At 39.0% G+C, this 24,049-nt stretch overlaps 1 protein-coding gene across 3 annotated transcripts in view; it reads left to right on the forward strand.

Annotated features, from left to right (window-relative positions):
* Nucleotides 1-24,049, forward strand: part of COL21A1 (collagen type XXI alpha 1 chain) — a 189,874-nt gene that overhangs the window by 84,793 nt on the left and 81,032 nt on the right. For 2 of the 3 annotated variants that reach the window (XM_067043129.1, XM_059075953.2), the window contains 3 exons: nt 5,819-5,873; nt 19,123-19,176; nt 19,266-19,319. In XM_067043129.1, coding sequence (XP_066899230.1) covers nt 5,819-5,873; nt 19,123-19,176; nt 19,266-19,319 — 163 coding nt within the window. Of the gene's footprint in view, nt 1-5,818; nt 5,882-19,122; nt 19,177-19,265; nt 19,320-24,049 lie in introns of all 3 variants that reach the window. The other variant, XM_059075954.2, reaches the window with a different exon arrangement.

Below are 24,049 nucleotides of genomic sequence, written 5' to 3' on the forward strand. Positions count from 1 at the left end.
ACCAAAAATATAAAACAGAAGCAAAATTGTAACAAATTCAATAAAGACTTCAAAAAAAAAAATGGTCCACATCAAAAAACAAATCTTAAAAAAAAAAAGAAATAAAAAAATGCATTCATTCAAAGTAAATCTGTTTGGCTTGGAACTTGACTTCATTCCATTATAATCAATTTACTATTGTGAACAATTTTTAGATTGCCTTTAGGAAAGTTAATCCAAGTGTTCTTCTGTTAAAGTAACTATGTTATTTAGGATGCCTGATACAAAGGAAAAATACCTATAAGATATTTCTGGGAGAATTTACCTTGCAAGGCAGCATGGTGTGACCTACCAGCAGACTATCTTTTGAAACATAGTTATACAGCTTATTCAACTTGGATTGTTATACATAGAAATGATTTGATCTGCAAGAGATCAGAGTCCCATGACATCTGACTTCTCTAAGCCCAGAGGACCTTCCAGCCCCTCAGGCCACCCCCAATGGCCCTAAGGGGCTGTCTGCTCCCGGGGCAGGTGGGGGGCACCTGATGCCTCTCATGTTTCCTGGTTCATCATTAGTGGCCCATTAGGCATCTTGAAGTGACACCAATTTTTATGCCTGTATGTTTCTATAGCAAATTTTTAGCACAGTCTTTGTCTTATCTGGGAAAGCCTCTGATTTTCAGTATTTCCAAGTTTCATGTGTTCCTCATTTTCATTCTCTTTTCTTAGTCATCATCTAGCCCCACTGCCACCTACTACTTTAAGTGAAATTACAGTTTTCCACAGATCTTCAAGTTGGCGTGCCTTCTTAATCTGCTTTCCATTTTCTTCAGAAAATCTGGCAGGAGGACAGGACACACACACACTCTTCCATCCTTTTAGGGCTCTTTTCCCTGGAGGTGGTTCCTTATCCACATTGGGGATCTGCATGTGAAAAACAGAATCCCTAGCAACACCCTGAGTTGTTCTTCCTTTAGAGAATATCTGGTCTGGGAAATTGATAAAGTTTTAATTAGTTCAACAGAATCAGAACTAAAACAGATGAATCTATTTTACTATAGATCCAACTGAGGCGTATTGGCTGTTTTTGTGAGATGTTCTCTGGAAAGTTTTACAGATTTCCATCAAGCAGACTTACCTGTGCAGGAGAATCTAGTCTTCCCATTAGCCAGAAATCGGTTTCTTGGAGCTGAGAGTTTGGTCATGAAACTGAAACAGAGGAGGAAATTTGTGTGTGGATAGGTGGATAAGTGCTTATTCTAAGGTAAAGTCGGTCATCTGCTTCAAGTTCTCTCAATTTCCAACAAATATGACATGCTTATTGCAAAACCAAGTTAAATTAACTATAGTATCCCATACTTGGACTTTTCATGGCATTATAACTCTTCAATATGCATAGAAAAATATATTTGTCACAGGGCTGTGAGCCCCTGTATGAGGCTGGCTTATTTATTCTGTGTCCTTAATGTCAAAGGGAGTGATTAAATTAATGACTCTCTGGGAATGATTTTTATATGCAAACACTTCACAATGAAGGTTAATACAAACTAAATTCTCCTTTGGAATTCCACTATCTAGCACAGTGCTTAATAATAATATATTTTTTATTTAAAAAATTATGAAATCATTGAAAAAATAAGGTTCACCCCTCCTCCTGATTAACCTATGTGGAATGCCTTTGTTCTATGTGAAAGATCCAGGCAATCCCCAATTTACAAACAGCTCCCTTCCAAAAGACCTATCCATGCAAATGGCAGTTTCTTCTCCCACTTCATAGCTGGAGGAACACTTATGGGGACAAACTCCCCACATTTGATCTAATCTTAAATGTTAGATCTATGAGTGCAGAAGTGGAAAGAAAGCATTTTTTTCCCCTTTTTTAGGAAGGAGCAATTTCTTAATAACTTATTTTCTCTGAAATACCATTCTTTCTACAACTATATTGATGCCCTTTTTTTCACCCTGATAATTCTTCTGATTAGAGATTCCTTTGGATTATCAAAGTTGCCTCTGTCTAAAATACAAAAGCCTTTGCAAAATTTCAGGAGCCATTGGGCATTCACATTTTTATGTTATTTTTCCCAAACTAAGTGGATTCCTTCTAGCTGAAGAGAATACGTTTTGAGGGAGAGAAGAGCTTGGTTTTGGAGAAATGAATAGGTCTTAGGTCAGATACTTTTGTGGAGGTCAGTAGTTAGTCTGAAGGCACAAGGGTTTTGAGAAGAGAGCTTGAAAACATGGGACTTGGACCTAGGAGACATTTATTTTAGATGAGCAACTTAAAATATTAGCTTACTTTTGCAAGCATTACTGTTTCTCACTTTAATTACTCATATTTGCACACTTGCAAGGCCATGTGTAGGGATGTTTTAACTTAGTCCATGATGTTTCCATTCCTGTTAGCAACTCAGAAATCCTGTGGCACAAAATCAATTCATCATAAGTAAGAATTGCTTTTCAGCTGAATACTTATTTTCTGAAATTGCAAATGTTTCAACTAAATTAGAAGAAAGTAGATTGAGAATTTAATCACAGTTATATAATTAAAGGTCATATGTCTAATTTGATGTATTTGGAAAATTTTTTCCATGTTAAATTTGCTAGCTCTCCCTGGGTTGGGTTCTGATCAGTGTATGCATTTTGATGTGGGCAGAGAGAGCAGTGCTTAGGAGCATGGAGTCTGGAGCTGAATTGGCTGAGTTCCCATCTTTACTGCTGCTTTGTGACCTTAGGCAAGTTACCTAACCTTCCTGGGTCTCAGTTTTCTTATATGTAAAATAGGAAGAGTAAAATTACCTGCTTCGTGGGGTTATTGTGAGGATTAAGTAATTTAATACATGTAAATCTCTTAGAGCAGGGCTTAGCATATAATAAACAGTCAGTAAAGGTTGGGTGTCAGATTTTATTACAGTAATAAAATTGGATTTTTATTCTAATTGGGCTTCTCTTCAAAAATCAGTTAGGGTTTTACTTTATTCTTCCAATTTTATGGAAACAATGGCAAACCTACCCGAGTTTTTGAAAATAAACCAGTAGGACAATAGTCAAAATAACCAGTAAAACCTACCAGAAATAATAGAACCTGCAAAAGAGTTTATTTTCCCTCTTGAGGCTGTTGACCTGTGCCTTAAGAAGTCACATTGGATTTATCTTGTTGGTGATTTTTTTCCCTTGGAAACTTAGTTTTGATTCATTTAAAATATTATTGTTAAGTATATTTTGTAATTTTATGCAGCATAAAAGCCCAAATCCCTTTTCTTCTCATGCCAAAGCTTTATTTCAGCCTCATCATCCTAGAAGTTAAAGCCTCTCAGATCCTTTTGATGTCCTAGATTTTGCTGATAATTAATATTCTGCAAGTAAAGAGGTCATTAACAGGAGTTGGATCTGATTGGAAATAGTCAGCAAATAGTTATGGAACTTTTACTTGGTACCCAGCATTGTCCAAAAAAGGAGAAAATATTGACCATGTTTTCAAGGAGTCTCAATCCAAATGATAAATGGAGACCCATCAAGGGAAAATTTTGAGAAAACTCTTGTTATGAATAAATGATCGGTGATATGGGAGCTGCTGTAGCATTTCAGTAGAAAAAGACATCAGGAGAAAGTGCAGTAACAAGGAAGGTGCAGTGATTGGAAATTTTGTTATATTAACTCAAATGGAAAAGGAAGAGTCTTCCCAGGAGATAAAAAAAAGATCGAATCTGTTGATTCGCAGTGAGGCCAATCTGAACATGGTTAAAGAAAGATGGCAGGGAGGCCAGAAATTAGTGTGGAACCTCTCAAAATAAGAAGAAAAAAATCTAACACCCTAGAGAACATGAATGCTGCTCCCTTAATGTCCGGCTGACACTGGGTGTCTTTGGATTAGAATTACAAATTGTACCTCTTCAGCAAGAAATGACATGTTCCTGTGTTATTTTTCTCCCTGGATTTACAGCTATTCTTTTTCGATCTCTTTTAAAAATGGCATTTCCCTTCTTCTCAGCCTTTCCACAGGCTAAACGTCTTGGGCAATCATAGGTGAAAAACCCATCCTTTCTTCATTGGTTCCTTGATAGAGTTCACACAGTTCTTTCCATTTTTCCTGTTATGTTTCAGGAACAAACCTCCCTCACCAGTAGCCTGAAGTAGAATTTCAGTTCAGCATATTTGGCTCTGTGCAAGTACCCTTAGCACTGGTGTTTAGTTAATGTATAATCACTGTGGTATGTGTAATCATTTCTTGATGTAGATATGAAGCACTGTTGAATTGAAATCAGTTGTCTATCTGTAGTAGTTTACCAATACTGATAGCCGAGACATGATGTTTTTAGGGGAGATACCCCATGTGGACCTCATGGACTCCATAATACATGGATATGATATTATTATTATTACTACTACTATTATTATTATTATTTTGGCTACACCTCACAGCTTGTGGGATCTTAGCTCCCCGACCAGGGATCAAACCTGTGCCCTCGGCAGTGAAAGCACAGAATCCTAACCACTGGACCACCAGGGAATTCCCTCATATTATTTTTTGAAGTATTTCTTAGAATTAAATTATAAGACACCTTCACTTCACAAAAAATGTTGCTTTCATTGCCTCTTCTCATGGGTGGTGACCATCTGACTGCTCAGTACTGACAGTTGGGCCTGGGCTCATTGCCAGGCTGTATGGAATAATGTTCCTTGAAGGTCTCTGGTTTGTGAGGACAAAGGTCCTTTTTTAGGTGTGAAATGTACTCAGGGACTCTGGGGGTGGTGCAGAGTTCTTTGGCTTGGGCCTCACTTTCATGAAAATATTCAAATCTGGAAGTTTATCATTATGTTAAAATGAGATTATAAATATAGCCAGAGACACACTGACTGGACTGAAAGAAATAACTGTTGTGCAGCTGTAAACTTGAGTCCCACATGGAAGATCACATAGCCTATGGGCTGTTTTTTTAAAATATACTTTTTTTTAAGGTAGAAATTATTCTTGTTTTTAATTGAAGTATAGCTGATTTATAATTTTGTGTTAATTACTGCTGTACAGCAAACTGATTCAATGAAACATATATATACACACACACACACACACATATATATATACATTCTTATTCATAGCCTTTTCCATTATGGTTTATCACAGGATATTGAATATAGTTCCCTGTGCTATACAGTAGGACCTTGTTGTTTATCCATTCTATATCTAATAGTTTGCGCATGCTAATTCCAAAGTCCCACTCCATCCCTCCCCCACCCCCCTTCCCCTTGGCAACCACAAGTCTGTCCTCTATCTATATCTGTGAAGTCTGTTCCTGTTTCATAGATAAGTTCATTGGTGTCATATTTTAGATTTCACCTATAAGTAATATCATATTAAAAATAACTATCAATTGAATTATTATTTCATAGGTCATGGATATCTGTAGTGTTAACATCTAGAACAGAATTAAATCTATAGATTTCTGAGTGAAATGCTACTGTCGTTGAAACCATAGTTGTTCTGACATTGCACAGTTTGTTCAGAATTCTAAAAAATGTCTCTTGCTGTAAATACTGATGTTTTACATCAGTGAAAAGTACTTTCCTTGTTATATCTGTTGTGCTCACAGAATTAAATCCCTGATTAAATCCCTGATTTTTTTTACATAATAAAAAACCTTTAATTTTTAAGGTAGATATGATATCATTTTTCTAACCCTATTTTGGGATTTCCATCTTTTGTTTGTTTATTTTTTGTTTGTTTGCTTTTCAATATACAAAAAGCTGCAAATAATGGAATTGGCTTTAAACCCTGATGGGGTCTGGCTGAATCAGTGTGGTTGGTTGTTTTGGACTGAGAACTTTTTTTCCCCTCTAGGGTGACCCTGGACAGCCTGGGAACCCTGGATACCCTGGACAACCTGGTCAAGATGGTAAGCCTGTGAGTACTGAAAGCTTAGTCATCTCCAGTACTGGGATTATAGGGTCAATGTAACATGGCACTGGGCGAAATTCAACAGGCTGGGAAGACTTTACTCAAGACTATTGTAATAGGGGAGAGAGGCTCAACTTCACACAGCTGAAACAGGGGGAGGGAGGGCTCCTGAGCGCTGGGTGAGCTGGGAGAATAGTACTGGAGGACTTTGAGGGGAGATTGATCAATGGGATGAGAAAATGGAGTTATTCCTGAGCATGGCAAATGTCTTCCTCAAGGTTAGGCCATCTCTGTTTGCTACTTGGCACCTGTCCAAGTTAGGGTCATCTCTGTTTCCTTAATGGGTGTTGGGGTGCTGTTTCCTTAATGGTTCCATTTCAAAGGGATGGCTCTCAGGTCCTGGAGAAATACCTGGGTTGTAAAACTGGCAAGAAGATTTTTAAAAGATTTACATCTCAAAGGGTCAAATAAAGAATTTACGGTTGGTTTTCAGTTTTCTAAAGTAAATGCTGTAGGAAAAGGGAGATCAAGGGTGTAGACCTGGGAGAAAGGCCGCTAAAGTTTAATCAAGCTGAGGGCCACGTTAAGGCTAGCTTGGTCAATAGAAGTAGTGTTCCAGTCTCCTTTTAGGTATCTTCACAACTGCATACATCTTTGCTACATTAAAAAATTGCCCTCGGGCTTCCCTGGTGGCGCAGTGGTTGAGAGTCCGCCTGCCGATGCAGGGGACACGGGTTCGTGCCCCGGTCCGGGAAGATCCCACATGCCGCGGAGCGGCTGGGCCCGTGAGCCATGGCCGCTGAGCCTGCGCGCCCGGAGCCTGTGCTCTGCAAAGGGAGAGGCCACAACAGTGAGAGGCTCGCGTACCACAAAAAAAAAAAAAAAATTGCCCAGTGAGTTCTCAATATCAGTGAATATACGGGCTCAGAAATCCTTTTATTTTTTTCCCTTCGTGTCTTAAAGTTTTCAAGTTAAAAATCTTTCTAAAGGTGATGTTATTTTCTTAAGAATATATGCACTGGAGTATACTTATAATCTGACTTAAACAAATATCCTCTAAGGTTCAAGAGAATTTTAGGGATATTTATGAATTAAGGAAACATAAAGCAAAACCACTTTAAAGCAACTTAGGCAAATTTTTACAGGTAAGTCAGCATGTTTATCACAGTAAATAAACATGAGGTAATCGCTTTTGAATGTTAAATAATTGTCGCCAAAATAAGGTATATCTCCTGGGAGACTTTATCACAAAATGTTAACGCTTTCCATGAAGCATGGGAAGGTTTATACTGTGCGTCAATAATTTTCAAGGCATGAAAGAACCACAGGCCTCATGTTAAACCACCAACACCCCAACCATCAGGAGAGAAGGGAGCTTGTTCAGTCCCTGAGAGAGGTTTGCTGACAAATTTAATACAAAAAGTGCAGCCAACTTTCTAAGTGGCAGTGTGCTGGCGCCTTTCACACCCGTGTTGCATGGGAAAGGGTTTAAGTGTACAGGTGAGCCTCTCTGAGAGAGATGTCAAAGAAAGGAATCCGAAGAGGTGACAAAGTGGTGGCCAGCTTGGAGCTGAAGCGCTGCCAGGAGATGGGGGTGGTGCTGTTGAACCTACTCAGTGAGATTCACTCCAAGTGTGATGGATCCATGAGGGGGCCTGCAGAAATGAAGCAACGTGGTCTGACTTACTATTTAGAAAGATAAATATGAATATTCTGTGGACAGCAGATTATATGTGTCAACTGAAAAAATGCACAACATAAAAGTTGAGAATTATGTTTTATTCGGCGGACTCTCTGAGGACTTCAAGCCTGGAAGGCAGCCTCTCAGAGAGCTCTAAGGAACTGCTTGGAAGAGGTGAGGGAGGGGCCAGGATATATAGGGGTTTTTACAACCAAGACCAGGGAGTCCAAACATCAAAAGATTACCGTTCATTAAAGAAAACCAGACATTTCAAGTTAAGGGATGTAGTGCTTTTCTATGTATGGGAAGATGCAGGAGTCCAGGCTCATTGAAATCATTCCTTTGATATGCACCTCAGCTATCTGGGGCCAGTGTCCTGTGTTTTCTCATCCTGGGTCCCCTCAGGGTGCATTATTGGAGGTGGCTGCAGTGGCTGAGGTCTTGATGGTGGGCATCAGGATGTTTCTATACTAAGTTGCTTCAGGGATTACAGTCTGGGTGGCTGTAATGTGACGGCTTGATGACTGCAATATCCTTTGTTTACTGATATGGCAGGTGGCATTTTTCATTCACATGGGGCAAAAGTGGGAGCAGGAGACCATGGAAGAGGTTATTTCAACATTCTGAATGAGAAGTAAGGGTGGCCTGGATTAGGGTGATGTGCTGGAAGAGGGGAGAAGTGGTCAGAGTCTGGAGTATTTTTTAATGTGAAGCTGAGAAGAATCACTGTCAAGTTAGATGTGAGGCATGAGAGAAAGTGCCAAGGAAGCCTCAGAGGATCTTAGCTTGGGCAGCCGGGTGAATGAATTGTGGTACCATTTCCTGAGCTGGGCGACACTGGCAGAGATGTAAGTTTCTGGGGGAGACATCGAGAATGCATTTGTGGACCTGCGGAAGGTGTCTCCTAGGATATTAGAAACAGGAATCTTGAGTCAGGAATGTGTTGGAGAATGAAAACACACGGTTAGGACTCTGTAGCATGTGGATGTATCTAAGCCTGCCAGAGCCGGTGAGATCATTCAGGGAGTAAGTACAGATAACGGGAGAAGAGAAGCGGGCAGGGAGTTGAGCTTAGGGCTCTGTTACAGAGAAAAATAGGAGGAGGATCCAGCTGAGGAAATTGAGAAAGAATAGTCAGTGAAGTAGGAGGACCACAGGGAGGGTGTGGAATCCCAGAAGCCAAGTGCAGAAAGCATTTGAAGAAGGGAGCCATTCATTGTGTTACTGGGGCCGTGAGGTTGATAAAAATGAGCTCTGTGCCTAGACCGTTGGATTTGCTTGATAGAGGTCATTAGGGACCTTGATAAATGGGGTTTCAGGGAAAAGCAGGATTAAACAATGGGTTTAAGAGAGATAGTGGGAGACAAAATGGTAACAGTGAACATAGATACTTCTGAGGGGTGTAATGGGGAACAGAGAACTGAAGCAGTAGCATGGGGAGGGTGTAGGATAAAGGGGTTTTTGAAACAATAGGAGATGTTAGAACATGTTTTGATGATGATGAAAATGAGGCAGAAGGGGAAAATTTGGTGATTTGGGAGATAAGGGATATTTCCAGGAAGAAAATCCTTGGGTAGGTAAGAGGGCATTGGCTCCAGTCACAAGAGGAAAAGTGTGGCCTGGATAAGAGTCTAGACAGTTAAAGCTTCAAATGGGGGTTAGAGGGCCAAGCCAAAAAGTACAGAAATTTCTAGGTGCAAGGATAAGAAGTTTATCATCAGACTGACTCTATTTGAGTTGAATGAAATGAATAGATTCCAAACCTAGCATCTCCCCCTTTTGCCTTTATCCTCAACTCCCATTATGTGCCAACACTTGCCTTGTCGTTTCTCTTATAACCCATCCCTTTCTTGCGATAACTGCAGGTGTCATGTGACCTTGGTGAATTCCCTCACTGCAACCCCTTCATCCCGTTGAAGATACTGCCCGAGGGCCTGGGGGAGTTCTGCCCTGATCATACTGAGGGGGATGGGTTTTATGAAGATGAGCCCTCTGCCTGGAGACCCCTTCCATGGGACATGCTGTCTCTGTTGCTGGCAGCTGCATTGCTGTCTCAACTCCAAAGCAGAGACACTTCACATGTCAACTTGTCACCTGTTGGCCTCTTGTGATGACACGGAGCTCCCCTGACAGCACTGCCAAATTATTTAGGCTTTTGTCTTTCTAGTGGTGAAAAGTCCTAGGCAATATTGAGAGGTGAGTGCCTTCCACAGGCTATCAGCTCTAGTTTGCCCTTTTTGCCACTAATGAAGTACTGGAAATTAGTTATAATTAGCTTGATAGAATAATCATGGATATTATACTCTGTGACTCTCATTTAAGCTATAGTAGGCTTATTGTCTCATCTCATTCAGTACATGCATATTTGTGTTTTTTTTGTGTGTGTATGTATAGATATAGCTCTGTAGTATCTTACATTAGATGTTAGATGCTATTAGGTAATATCTGATGTTAGAGAAAGAAGAAACCTACTGTAGTAGACAGAATAATGTTCACATCCTAACTCCAAGCCCTGTGAATATGTATAGTACCTTACATGGCAAAAGGGACTTTGAGATGAAGACATTTTCTTGGTAAATCTGAGTGGCCCAGTGTCATCACAAGGGTTCTTATAAGAGGGAGGCAGGAGTATCAGTCAGAGGAGGAGATGTGGTGGGTGATTGAAGCAGACATCAGAGGGAAGCAGCTGTGAACCAAGGAATGCAGGCAGCTTCTGGAAGCTGGGAAAGGGAAGGGACAGATTCTCCCCTGGAGCCTCTGGAAGGAGTTCAACGTCTCAGTGACACCAAGAATTTAGCTCACTACGACCCATTATGAACTTCTGACCTCCGGAAACATAAGTATGTGCTGTGTTAAGCCACTCTGTTTGGGGTAATTTGTTACATCAGCAGTGGGAAACTGATACACTACCCCAATCCTGTTTACCTAGAGGGATGACTTTTTTCTTAAATATCTCCCTTTTCCCCTGTCTTTTTCCCTCTGCAGGAGATAAGAGATAGGTGACCAGGCAGGAAGAGAAAGTGAGCCTGGGAGCCAGAACAGCTGAGGGTCATTAGTGTGTGTCCAGCGCCAGCGCAGCAGGAGTGGGGCAGTGTGGGTGGGGCCTCTGGCTGGTGATTGAAGCCATCTGGCCAAGGAAACTTGGATGGAACAATTCTAAGGGAATTCTGCTTTGTTTGGATTTGGCTCTGTGCAACCCCCCTCAATCAGTAATTTGAATCTTTTTCACATAACCAGGCCAAGTCAACTGAAGCTTTAAATAGGAAATTATTCCACTCTGGAGAAATACTAATTTTCATAAGGAAAATGCCTTCAACCAAAATTAAAGAACTATTTTCAAATCCTTCCACTGCTTTCTAATTTCTCTATCAGTTAAATAACTTCTCTCAGCACAGTGAGCATATTACTATTTTACTATTTTATCATTATCAAAGAAGAGGCAGAGGAAATATTTATATATGCTGTTAGGTACTTCAGAGTAGTACAGCTATTAGAGGCACTGCACTGCTATGACATTGATTTTGTTTTTTTAAAGAAGGCCATTTATGGAAACATAATAGGACTATTTTATGATTTTGTAGAAGTGTGTATTCTTATGGTGCTCATTTCCATCTCTTTTCTGTCATCATTAATTACTCTTCATGAAGGAAAGTACTTCCCTGAACCCAAAGCCCCAGCTAGTTGTTGGAGAGATCTGGGGCTGTTTTGCCTTCTTCTTTGCTTTTGAAAGTTGGTTTGCTTTTATGGGCCTCAGCTTTTTCATCTGGAAAATAAGAAGGTTCTCTCCAATGCTGATTTTCTAAGATTTCATTAAAGTCATATTTGCTCAGAGGCAAAGGTGGGCTAGACCAAGCTTCAGCATTTTGGAGATGATTTTCCATATTGACCTTAAGAACTGACTCAGGAAGCCTGACCATGCACTACTTCCAATAGACAAGAGTGCACTGGTCAACAGGTCAACCTCAGTGATGCAGTGCCCCCCTCCATCCCCACACCCATCAGCGTGCCCCTGAATGGTCCAGAGGTGCCAGAAGGGGCCCGCTTTCTCTGGGGGATTAAACCTTGTAGAAGTGGTAGTCAGCACAGGTAGGGAATTTCAAAGTTACAGGGCCTTCTCAAACCACACATAAGAGGGGTGGGGCAGGTACTCGAGATGAAGGTATAAGGTAGGTGGGAGGAAGGAGGGGCCTCCTAGAGCCTTCAGGCCCTTGTGACCACTTGACTTTGGTTTCAGTTGGAGTGAACTCAGGAGCCATGGGAGGGTCTTGAATAAAGCTGTGTTATGACATAATTTATTTGTAAAAGAAATGACTCTGACTTCTGAGTTGAAAATAGATGTTTGGGCAATGAGGGCAAAAACAGGGAGATGAGGACAGGAGGCTCTTGAAATAATCCAGGAATGAGATGAGGGCGACCAGCGTCAGGATGGTAGGGGTGAGGGGTAGGGGATTGCCTACACTCTGGGGTTATTTTGAAGTTAGAGCCCCCAGGATTTACTGATGTATCGATGTGAGTTTGCAAGAGAGCAGTCAAGGGTGACTCCAATGATATGTGGTAGAGAAAATCAGGGAAGGAAAGATAGGAGTTTGCCTTTGGATAGATCAGATTTTTATGTTAGACGTTCAAGTAGAAATTGTAAGTGGGTGATTGAGGATAGAAGTCCAGCATTCAGAGGGAGTTCTCTTTGTGAACTGTCCTTTCTTGTATTTTGCATCTCAATTAATTCTTATACATTAAGATAATGAATCCTTTGCTATAGATGTTGTCAATAGTTCTTCTCTTTATTTGGTTTACAAATTTGGTTTTAATTTTTAGAAAAGTATAATTTCCCCACAATTAAATATTTTCTCTTGCTGTTTCTTCCAGTGTTCTTTTTTTGAGCATTCCATACTCTATGTTCATTGATTTAATATGATTTTCAAGAATTTTTGATTGTTGATTTCATTTTGGGAATTTATTTTGGCATTTGGGGTGACATGATGATCCAAAAAGCTCTGGTCAACTTGGAGAATGGCCATTCTAACAAACTGAAATTCAACCAGAATATTTGCCTGTGAGACGGTATTTAAATTTAACTTTGTCGAAAGAGGAATTAACATATGTAATGTGTGGCCTCAAAGGCTAATGCAATTTTTGGTCTTGTTAGTAATATGTGATGTATGTATTATGGAAGACTACAGTCCTGCTTTTGGAGTGTTGGATTTGGTTTGGGATACTACACTTTAGGAGTACGTAGGATCTGGAATTCAGAAGAAGAAGAGAGTAAACTCAGAAGACAGCTTGCGGGGGGTGGGGGAGGCAGTTACTGAGCTTCAGGTGTTATCCCAGCAAAGATGCTCTTCTCACATTCTAAAATCCTCCAGAATGGTGGTAGAGAGAAGGAGGAAAGGGAGGAGAACTAGGCTTGCAGAGTAAGTTTGACGGGGTGGATAATTAGTAATAGAACAATAGGACCCAGCAGACAAGATTTTTATGCTTTCCTCTTTTCAGACTCTGAACTGAATACGGTACCAACTGTGGACTCAATCTTTTAAGAGCTGTGGGGGTTTGGGGTCCAAGTGCCATGAAATGAAGGACCTGGAAAATGGGATACATTAGGATACAGGCCAAAGAATGGCTATGATGAGGAAGCGGCCTCATTATGAAGTATATGAAACATCCTTCTAGAGAGAACAGTTTCCACCTGAACTCACTTTCCTTAAGTCTTGGTTCCTTACCAAAAATGCTATGGTCTCCCTGCCTCCTGCTGCCATTAAACAAGCCCCCCCACCCCCCACCACACACACACCTTATGAATGTCTTACTGATAGATTAAAATCTGGACGATTTGTGTCAAATGAAGTATCCACTGTTTGGGCAGTTTATCTTCCTTTTCTCTAATAAAACGTTATTTAAAACTCATCTCTTTTATAACGTTTTCCTAGACAAAGCCTAGTGGATTAGCTACTTCATTTTTCTTCAACACACTCCTTATGTAAATCTCATATATGGATCTTTCCATGTTTATGTCATGCATCTCTTAAATAGATTACATTATATTTTATATAGGTAGTATATACAATAATAATAATCTGTGCATAATCATTACATGTATATGAATGCTATCTGTATATTTAATTAAATTATTCAAGTAATTGTTTGGTGGCACATCTAGCACTTGTGATTTTAAAGGTCAATTCATGCCGACATTGTGTCTTCTTTTGATTGTAATCTATATGAATGCAGGGCTGTTTCTACTATTATTTTTAGAGCCCTAGGTACTGGTGACTTATTGGACTCAATATTTATATATTTACTTATTTATTTATTCTTTCATTCATCCACTCACATACTAGATATTTGTTGCGTGTTCTTCTAGGCTATGGGAATATAGCAGTGAAGAAAGCAGAAAAAAAAATCCTGCTGTTTTGAATATCACATTCCACTGGGGAGAGAGAGGTAATAAATTCATAACTATAAAATAATAAATATGTAAATAATATCAGATGGTGGGAAGTACTATGAAAAAAGATAGGACAACAAGAGAGGGAATGAGGTTTAGCTATTGGTCATCGTCCTTTGAACATAAAGCATAACTATAGAGATTTAGGGTGGGAAATAAGATTTACTAAGAAGGTATCAGTTACCTTAAAAAGCTGTGCATTCTCCTTTTGAAATAAGCTTAGTATAACTTTAAGTGTAACCTCTCAGGGAATGAGGCAGTTTAGCTAAGTTCAATTGCATCTGTGAATCTGAGAACAGAACCGTATCTGCAGAGATTATTTGTCAAAGGCAGGCAGTGTTTTCCTTTCATGTACAAAGCTCAAGTCTGATTGTGTGAGCCCCTGATTGAGTGGCTTGGATAGAGATCAAAGTCCTTCATCAGACCCACAATGCTGTGTGCATAGCCTCCATCCTTCCATTTTGGTCCTGTTTTGCAGGCTACTTCCTCATGCTCTCTCTTCTTTCTTCTCCGTGGATGTGTCTCATCCTGTCACACTGCAGGACACGTTGAAGGGCTCCCTCTGCTGCACTGTGCTTCCTTGACTGTTCCTTTGACCCTGTGTCTTCTGGAAGCTTCCCCTGACTGCTACCCTTCGACCCTTATGGCATCACGGTTCTTTCTTAGATCTCAGTGCAGGTGAAATTTTACAGATATTCATGTGATCTATTACTCAAGTAATTTGAGCAATCAGTTAAAGCCTATAAACTCCTTGACTCATAGTTGGGTTAGAAACTCAAACTAGTTTCTGTAGTAGATACACCTGGAAAGACAGATTTATGAATATTCTTAGAATTTAGTTGTGTAGAGTTATAAACACTGCCAATGCCTAGAGGAATCCACAGTGTACATTAAAAGTATACACTTAATTTTGGATACCTAATTACCCTGGCTGGGTATGTAAGAGACTCTGTTGGAACTCTGGGAAACATTGAAGAAAATTATGTAATCGTATAAAATTTAAATCACCTTCTTATATTTTAAAAAGGAGAGTGACATCCAAAGGGATTTCTCTAGATTTCATTCTAGTTTTTAAGTTTAGAATAGTTAAAGGAAACCAGTGACTCTATCCTCACTACTGAAACAAATCTGTACATTTAGATTGGCGGAATATTTTATGGTATGGTTAGAACTGGGCTCAGAAGAGATTGTGACCCTTGCACACTTGATGATTTTATTTTCTTAATTTCCTTTTCAAAGCTATACATCTTTCCTGGAGCATCGGAACTCTGAATCATGGAAGAAAGTAAATTGATTCTGTATTCTTCAACCCTACAATTTGGCAGCGAGAATATTTTTTTCCTAAAAATGACTCATTTACAAAGAAACTTTGTGTGAACATGGAAAAGACTTACATACTCTCAGAAATCTTGCAGTTGGGGGTAGGGTGGGTATTTGGGCCTGCTAATAATTGCAAAATGGCAAAATTAATGTTGAACAGTATTAGTTGGTCAATGATCATGTGAAAGTTACAGTTCTACAGGAAAAGACAGACACTTGTATATTCAGAAAAAGAAAGTAAGCTATATAGAAAGCTTATCAGTTTTCCTGTTTCAGGGCATTTTTCTTGTTTTAATGTACCCTGCTATGAGTCAACCAATGTTTTATTTTTTGCTCCTCTCGGAAAGTGTTCTGTGTTGTAATATTCCTCACCATTAACCTTTATTTTCCTGATTTTTAGTCCAAAATTTGTTTTTCTGAATTTCATCCAATTTCTTCTGGTGATTTGCCCTGGGATCTCCCAGCTTGAATGTGGTTTTGGTTTTTCTTTGTTTTGTTGCTAATCACTCTTCCTCTAGCTTCGAAAATAATCATTGAATATCTTGATACAATTAAGTTTTCATGAATGCATCTCATTGTACGTTAAGAAAACAACAACAAGCTGTTTCTTATAGTGTGGGAAGCATTGATTATTCCTGTATTGCAGTTCTTCTAAAGACAAAGCAAACGGGGCCATTAAAAAATACACAGAGACCTTGTTCACATGTTCAGCATTAGATCTGTATGCGTGCTGAAGAAAGGTTGTCATGGTGTGATGCCCAGCCATGCCATTCTTCATGCTCTAAAGGTGGCCATTAAGACTACGAAATAACATTCTGCAGAGGTGTTCTCATGGCTTTGCACAATAGTCACTGAGTCTGAAGACAAGAAAGAAGCTCACCTTTACTGAGTTCCTTACACCTGCCAGACTTTTTCACCTGTGAGTCCATTTGTTTCTTTTCAGAAGCAAAGTGGGTATTATTATCCTAGTTTATGGTGAGAAACTGAGGCTTAGCTAGGCAAAATGACTTAGCCCAAGTCCCACAGAAAGTCAAGGGAGGAGGAAAAATTCAGCCCCAGGTCTTTTCCAATTTCAAAATTCATTGCCTTTCCATTTCACTGTGTTGCCTCCCAGGATTTGGGGATGTGATGAGTCTTCCTGAGGTCACATTATAAATCAGAGGTGAGCTGGGAACATTGTTTGGGGCATCTCCACATTGCTTTAATCCATTAAAATATGATGTTTCCTCTCTAACAAATGGAACACGTTCACTTATTTCTTCTTGGAAGGGGAGAGATGGCATGGCAGCTTTTGATCTTCTACAAGAGATTAACTTTCTGAAAAAAAAGTAATAAAGTGGATATGACATTTAGCTTAACTTTTGAAAAAATGTGAAAGCAAATAATTCATTAAATGTGAACTTTGCTGATGACCAACCATTTTGATACATGGTAACTTTCTTTTGAGGAATTTTATGAACATCCCTTTCCTCTGGGTCTTCAGAATTCTAACCAATATAAAACCAATATAAATCCAATATAAATATAAATAAATATATATAAATATATATAAATAAACCAATATAAATAACCAATTCTAACCAATATAAAAATTCTAACCAATATAAAGTCTGGCAAATGGACTCCCTTGAATCCAATGAATTGTTCTAGAATCCTAAGATTGGATGTGCCATGATGCATTTTCTGATAAAAGGGTATTTCCACCTGCTCTGTCAACTTACTAGGTATGCAACTTTTGGCAAGTTCTCAGTTTCCTCATCTGCAAATGGGGATAATGTAGAACCTACATTAAAGGGTGGCTATGAGGATTAAGTGAATTAACATATATGAAATACATAGTCTGGAACATGATAAATACTATATAAATCATTGTTACTATTATTTATTCCAGTTACAATAGCATGTTGCAAGTCATGTCAGACTATCCAGAGGGTGCACATGGGTTTTGAAGGATCTAAAGAACATCCTAGGAGGTGGCATTTATAAGTAATCTGGTTCTGTGTAAGCATCTGCTAGCAGTGACAGCTGAAATACAATTCTAGGCCCATCTGATTCCAGAGTGAAGGAGAGTCAGTGATAACTAGACTGGCAGAGATACCAGGCTGAACAAACTGTGTAGCTTGACTTTCTTCTTTCTCCTCACTGATCTTGAGAATGTGAGCCACGCAGTATTACTAACAGTTTCAATTTGTCACCGGAAGCAGCTCAAGCAAACATGGTTCCTTGGGGAAAGAGAGTTTTTTCACACTTGCGTGCAGCATGGATGACTTGGAAGTGAATTCTTCCAACGTTTGATTAACAAAATATGTAGCAGATGCTCTGTTCAATGCTAGAGATATAGAAATAAATGATACCTGGTCCCTAATCTCAAGGGAGCATAATCCAGTGACACAGAGACAGTGCCAGACCAGAGAGCAGATGATGAGTTTAAAAATTGCGGGTTGTTTTGTATGGAGTATGAAGACGTTGGTTATGAGACTTGTTCACAGTGAAGTAAAATGTTTAAGGATGGGGCCAATGGACTCAAGAAATATTTGAGTTTGAGGAATACAGGAGAAAACATAATTCTGTGAACAACTGAATGGGGAAAAGCTGATGGTTGGTTATGGAAATGATATAGTCATCCTCATCTGGGAGTAGCTGAGAACATTTTACAAAATAAGAACTGCAAGTGCATATCAAAGGAGAAAAGCAATAATCTAAGACTGATCTTTCTAGGACAACCATTAGTATTGCTATTATTGTTAGTACAGCTAGCAAAGAATAGTAAAAGGAATATTTGAAAATGGGACTGGAAAAGCAGGGAATTCTGATGTTTCTGAAATTACAGCTAAAAATGTACTGACAAGTGAGTGGGTGAATACAAAGATCCATGCAGACACCCATGAAGAGCCACATGGAAATGAAGGTTTTAGATTCAAGAATGAAGATGTTATTGGAAACATTAATGAGATTTGTGTAAATAACTCTTGACAACAGAATACCGTACCCAAACAGTAAGATCCGAGGAAGATGGGATGTGAATAAGAGAGGTAAATGTTTGCAGGTGCCAAGTGGTCCAAGTCAACCCGACATTGACCCTGGTAAACCTAGATAAATGTTGAGGGACTGCAAGTGTGTTTTGGAGTTTAGTTGCTGTGTGCTGAGTGAAGAGTGAATACTTTGCCTCTGTCTGCAAAAGTTGTGCTGTTTTACCAAAGCTCCAGATTCTGGAGGGATGTGTAGGAAGAAGTGGAGATGAAAGTGACCTCAGCAGATGGCTCAGCCTTGGGAGGTGTGGGGACATGTCACAGCCATGTTTGGGGGTAAACTTTCTAAAATGGGCAAACCAAAGGCTGTTATAGACTTACCTTGAAGAATAATATTCATCCAGGTGTAGTTTATTCCAGAGGTTAACTCGGATGGCCATAATCAGGTAGTTTAAAAATGTATTACATTTGTTTAATCCTCCAATCCTAGATGTTTTTCTTTTGAATACATTGAATATGTTTCTAATGTGCAGAACATTTCTCCAGGAACTGTGAACATTGGCTCTCTATTTCCCTCCCAGAGCCTTCCTTTTAATCAAAGCATTTCTGGATAAAATTTATTGAGCTAGAGATATTTCAGACCTTTTTTCCTAAAGACTGAAGGATGTGAATTCCTTATTAAGCATTTTGCCACTTTGTTATTTTGGTTTCTTAAACAGTCACGAAGTGAAGTCATAAGGTGTGAGAAATGTGAGAAGGAATGAATTCTGAAATGGAGGGCTGCTCTGTGTAAATATGATGAAATATTAATTACTTCTTGTTTCCTCTTCTTCAGGGATATCAGGGAATGGCAGGATCACCAGGTGTTCCAGGATCCCCAGGAGTACAAGTATGTGATCTGTATATACATATTTTAGAAATACCATTTCTAGTGAACCAAAACACATAACTAATAATTTTATTTTGTGGTTAATTTAGGGAACACGAGGACTACCAGGTTATAAAGGAGAATTGGGGAGAGATGGAGAAAAGGTAAATACATACAAGCAAAGGTGTGTTCAGTTGTTTTAGTCACTCAAAGACAAAGGAGGCAATCTGTGATGACTCCCATTCAATAGTGTTTGTCTTGGTGAATTCCAAGATGTCAGCTCAGAAATGTGTCAGTGGCTGTTGGCTGATCAAACTCACAGGAGGCTTTTATCACTAGATCAAAGTGGTTATCACTAGATGACCACTGTCAGATGGCACAGGTATTGGCATTGCCCTGGTACCATGTTCCTTCTCTGTGATTAAGTTCTGTAGGGAGCTACCTTCTTAGATGGAAGAGCATTATGTGAATGGAGTGTGTTCCTGTGTTAGCTGCAGACAGCCATATGTCCATCTCCACAACAGAAATCTATCTTAGCCATACTGGACTTCTTTCTCTTGTAAGGATTCAGTGGGTACAGACAACATTTGTCTGATTTCCTTTTTTACAGCTCTGAGATTTGCCATGTTCTTTAAATATGTTCAATATTTTAGTACCTCCCCAGGGATCTAGTCCTGCATCCAGGTAGCTGGTCCACATCCAAGATGCCCATTGGAATTTGCTTGAACCCCCATGATGATTTGTTAGCTTAATTCCTAAAGCACAGTCTTATTTCTATGTTCTTTGAAGGCCTTCTGTTTGCTCTTGATAAAAACCTGTACTAATTTTCTAGCTCCAATCCTTGCAAAATGATTGCCTTTTAAAAATAGTGTGCACAGCATTCACACCTGAGAAACACTGATCTGGACCTCGTCTATTTTATGTTTTTATGGTTGCTTATGCTGGTTATAGAAAATTGTAGCTGCTCAAGTACCATCTCTGGGTGGACCCCTGGCAGATCTCATCATGGGTCTGCTGCTTTCAAACTGTTTGATCTTGGCACGTGACTTGATGTCTTTGAATCTGATTTTCTACATTGACTCAGTGGGGATTTCTTTATAGCTTTATTGTAAGGATTAAATGCGATAATATATGAAAAATACTTAGTGTGGTCCCTAGTACAGGGTTTTCCTTAAATAAATGCCTGTTGTTTTGTTGTTCTGTTTTGCTTATCAAGGAGTGAGGTTGTGGTTGGGATGTCACATGGGGTGGACTGGCATGGTCATGGGCAAGAAATGTTAGAGCAAACAGAAGGGTTAGTGTCTGGAAAAGAAACAGAGATGATGGAATAGGTCAGGCCAGCTCTATAATGTGGGGAGAGCCAGGGAAGGCAGAACAACAGCAATAATTGATAGAACTCTGGAAGAAGTGGTACAAAATCCTCTTGTCTCCTCAGTGGCCCTGGGCCTCTGTGAATATTTTTAGCCACTGACAATCTCTGCCTATTTAAAATGATGGAGGTACATCTTAAGAGGTGCAGGAGAGCAGGCAAGGCCCACAGTAATGGAGATGTCTTATATTTGTATGCTCTGTGGGTATCATGAGAGACCTCCAACCTCCTCTAGAAGAATGGGGGATTCCACTAGGAAGGTGTGGATACCTATTCCTAGGAGACCACATGCCAGGCACCTCACCCACATTCTAGTCTACAAGATTGTTGCTGTTTCTTTAACATTCTCACAAGTAGCCTGACTTGGGGATGTGGGGAATATATAAAAGTATGCATGTATGAATAAGTATATTTAGGAATGGATGGCTGAATACATTTATTTGTTTTTGTGTTGACTTGGGTTTCAGAGACCCAAAATAAAAAGGAGGGCTTTTTATTTGTTTATCTTAAAAGAATTGGAGTCAAATACCTTATTTAAAAGTAAAGAACAATCTATGAAATAGAAGCAGACTCATAGACATAAAGAACAGACTTGTGGTTGCCAAGGGAGAGAGGGATGGATTGGGAATTTGGGATTAGCAGATACAAACTATTACATATAGGATGGATAAACAACAAGGTCCTACTGTATAGCACAGGGAACTATATTCAATATCCTGTGATAAACCAAACTAAAAAGAATATGAAAAAGAATTATATATATATATATATATAATCACTTTGACATACACCAGAAACTAACACAACATTGTAAATCAACTATACTTCAATTAAACAAAAATTTTTAAAAAAGAACAATACTTCTATTAGTCACATCTTAAGGTGACTGCTGTATCGTTTTGGGTCGTTGCACTGTGTTTAAAATAGAAGTGGGTGACTTTTACAAAGCCACACATTCTATTAAAGAAGATAAGATGAATAAGATGTAAGTTTATGTAAAGTTCTTTGTTTTCAGTCCAGTAGTTATTTCATTCAGTGTTGTTTTCTGAAGTTCATTGTTTGGGTGTCAGCTCTGATTGACACGGTCATTGTGGGCCTAAAATCACCACGTGCTGCCTCTAAATTCCCTCCTTACATTCCTTCTGGCTGCAGGGATTTCTTTTTTTAGAGCTACAATAATTTAGTGAGTTAGTTAAAGGCGTTTCCTTGGGTGTTCCTCTAGAATACAATTTGTTAACTTTCAGAAATGGGAAGTTTGAAAACATACCCTGGAGATGGCCTTGACTTGTCATCGCTCAGGGCATTTTTTCCAGGCATCACCCATGACCTTTAGGGGATTGTTCCATACGGTAATGTTCTCTGTTAGGATATCTTCCCAGAATAATTTCCATTTTGTGGATTTCCACTGAAACTCCCATAGGCGTTTCCACTTAAGATAATTAAAATTATATACACTTTCTTGCTGACTATAACCTTTGTTCCTCACATATCAGAAAATAGAATGTGTATAGATTTTGCATGGGTTTTTTTCCCCTGAATTTACAAAATTGAAAGGACACTTTATCCACCAAATTGTCCTCAATCGGTAACTCATTTTATAACATGCTTTAAAGATATTCGTTGGACTCTAAGAAATACTTTAAGTACTTCAAAGGACTTCCTCAGATTTAAGGAAACCTAATATATTTAAATCGTGTGGAGAAATATATTTTGTTAAAACTTACATTAAGCTGGGTTGGTTTTTATGGGTTTTATGGGTTTTCTAATTGAGTATTTCTAATTGGTTATATGGGTTTTGTAATTGAGTATGAAACTTTCTATGGCAATGCAATTCTGGAGACACAGGAAGTATTAATAATTTTTTTAATCTAGTCAGATTTGTACCAACTTATCACTTGGTTTCTCTGGGTTTAAGAAATAAAATATATTAATTCTATCTAAGGTATCCTTATGGAACCAATTATACATTTTGTTTAGTTTCTTCATTAGAGTGTTAAACATTTGAATTGTCCTTTCAAGATCTCACTGTCCCATTGCTCTCAGCATCCAGAACAGAGTGTCATGTAATGAGCAAGGCTTTCATACATGAATAAACCCCATTATCTGCACTTTCAAAGGCAAAAGCTGAAGTGATGTTATAGCGATATCTATTATATAGTTGGTCATAATCAAGGAACTCCAATATATATGTTAAGAGAGCAGTAATAAAGGACCAAGCTGAAAAGCGTTATTAGGGAATAATATGTAAAAAATTTAACATGCCAGTGGCTTTATTTCTTGCAGAGTTCCTGAAGACAAAAAAAAAAAAAAAAGTTAAAAAAATTAAAATAAAGCCAGCAATGGCATAAGAGGGAGAAATAGAACTAACTTAGGCAAGTGGCCATCTTTCTCTTATTTCTCGAATAGGGAGAGTAATCTACCCGTGTAGCTTTCTGATAGCACCATGACCCAAACACAGGTGTGTCTGTTTTGCAGGATGGGGAGGCTTAATGCAGTGACAGGTTCCAGGCTGTGCCCTGATTTCAGGCTGCTTAACCTTCCTAGTCATACTTCTTAATCTCTTTAAACCTGGTTTCCCAAATCTAGAAAGTGGGGCTATAAGTATTTCTTCATAGCCTTGCTGTAAAGACTAAATAAAATCATTCATGTACCTGGCCAAAATTAAACAGAGTTAGTGATGATGATGATGATGATGATGATGGCGATTTGTAAATGTTTCCAAAAACATCTTTAGTTTTCCCTTATTGTTTCTCGCAGTGTTGAAGTGCCCCTTAGGAAGCAATCAGAGAGGAATTCCCTAAACCTCTTCCCACCCCACTTACCCTCTTTGCTGTGTGTGTACCTATATTCTACCCTCTCTTTTGTTAATATGGATGAACTGTCCATGTATAATGTCCAGCCCTCCTCTGTGCTCTGGGTCTCATCCTTCTCCATTACTTTGTGTTATTCATTAGCCCCTCTCTTCTGTGTCACTAGTTTTTACTTTCTTTTTTTAAAAAAATATTTTATTCCTGTTCTAAAAACGCAGACGTAGAGAATGGACTTGAGGACACGGGGAGGGGGAAGGGTAAGCTGGGATGAAGTGAGAGAGTGGCATGGACATATATACACTACCAAATGTAAAATAGATAGCTAGTGGGAAGCATCCATATAGCACAGGGAGATCAGCTCTGTGCTTTGTGACCACCTAGAGGGGTGGGATAGGGAGAATGGGAGGGAGACACAAGAGGGAGGAGATATGGGGATATATGCATATGTACAGCTGATTCACTTTGTTATACAGCAGAAACTAACACACCATTGTAAAGCAATTATACTCCAATAAAGATGTTAAAAATTTTATTTTTTTGAAATACTGTTGATTTACAATGTTGTGTTAATTTTTGCTGTACAGCAAAGTGACTCAGTTATACACACACATACACACACATACATATATACACATACAGTCTTTCTCATATTCTTTTCCATTATGATTTATCACAAGGTATTCAATATAGTTCCCTATGCTCTACAGTAGGACCT

This window comes from Kogia breviceps, chromosome 10, assembly GCF_026419965.1.
Source record: "Kogia breviceps isolate mKogBre1 chromosome 10, mKogBre1 haplotype 1, whole genome shotgun sequence".
NCBI lineage: Eukaryota > Metazoa > Chordata > Mammalia > Artiodactyla > Physeteridae > Kogia > Kogia breviceps.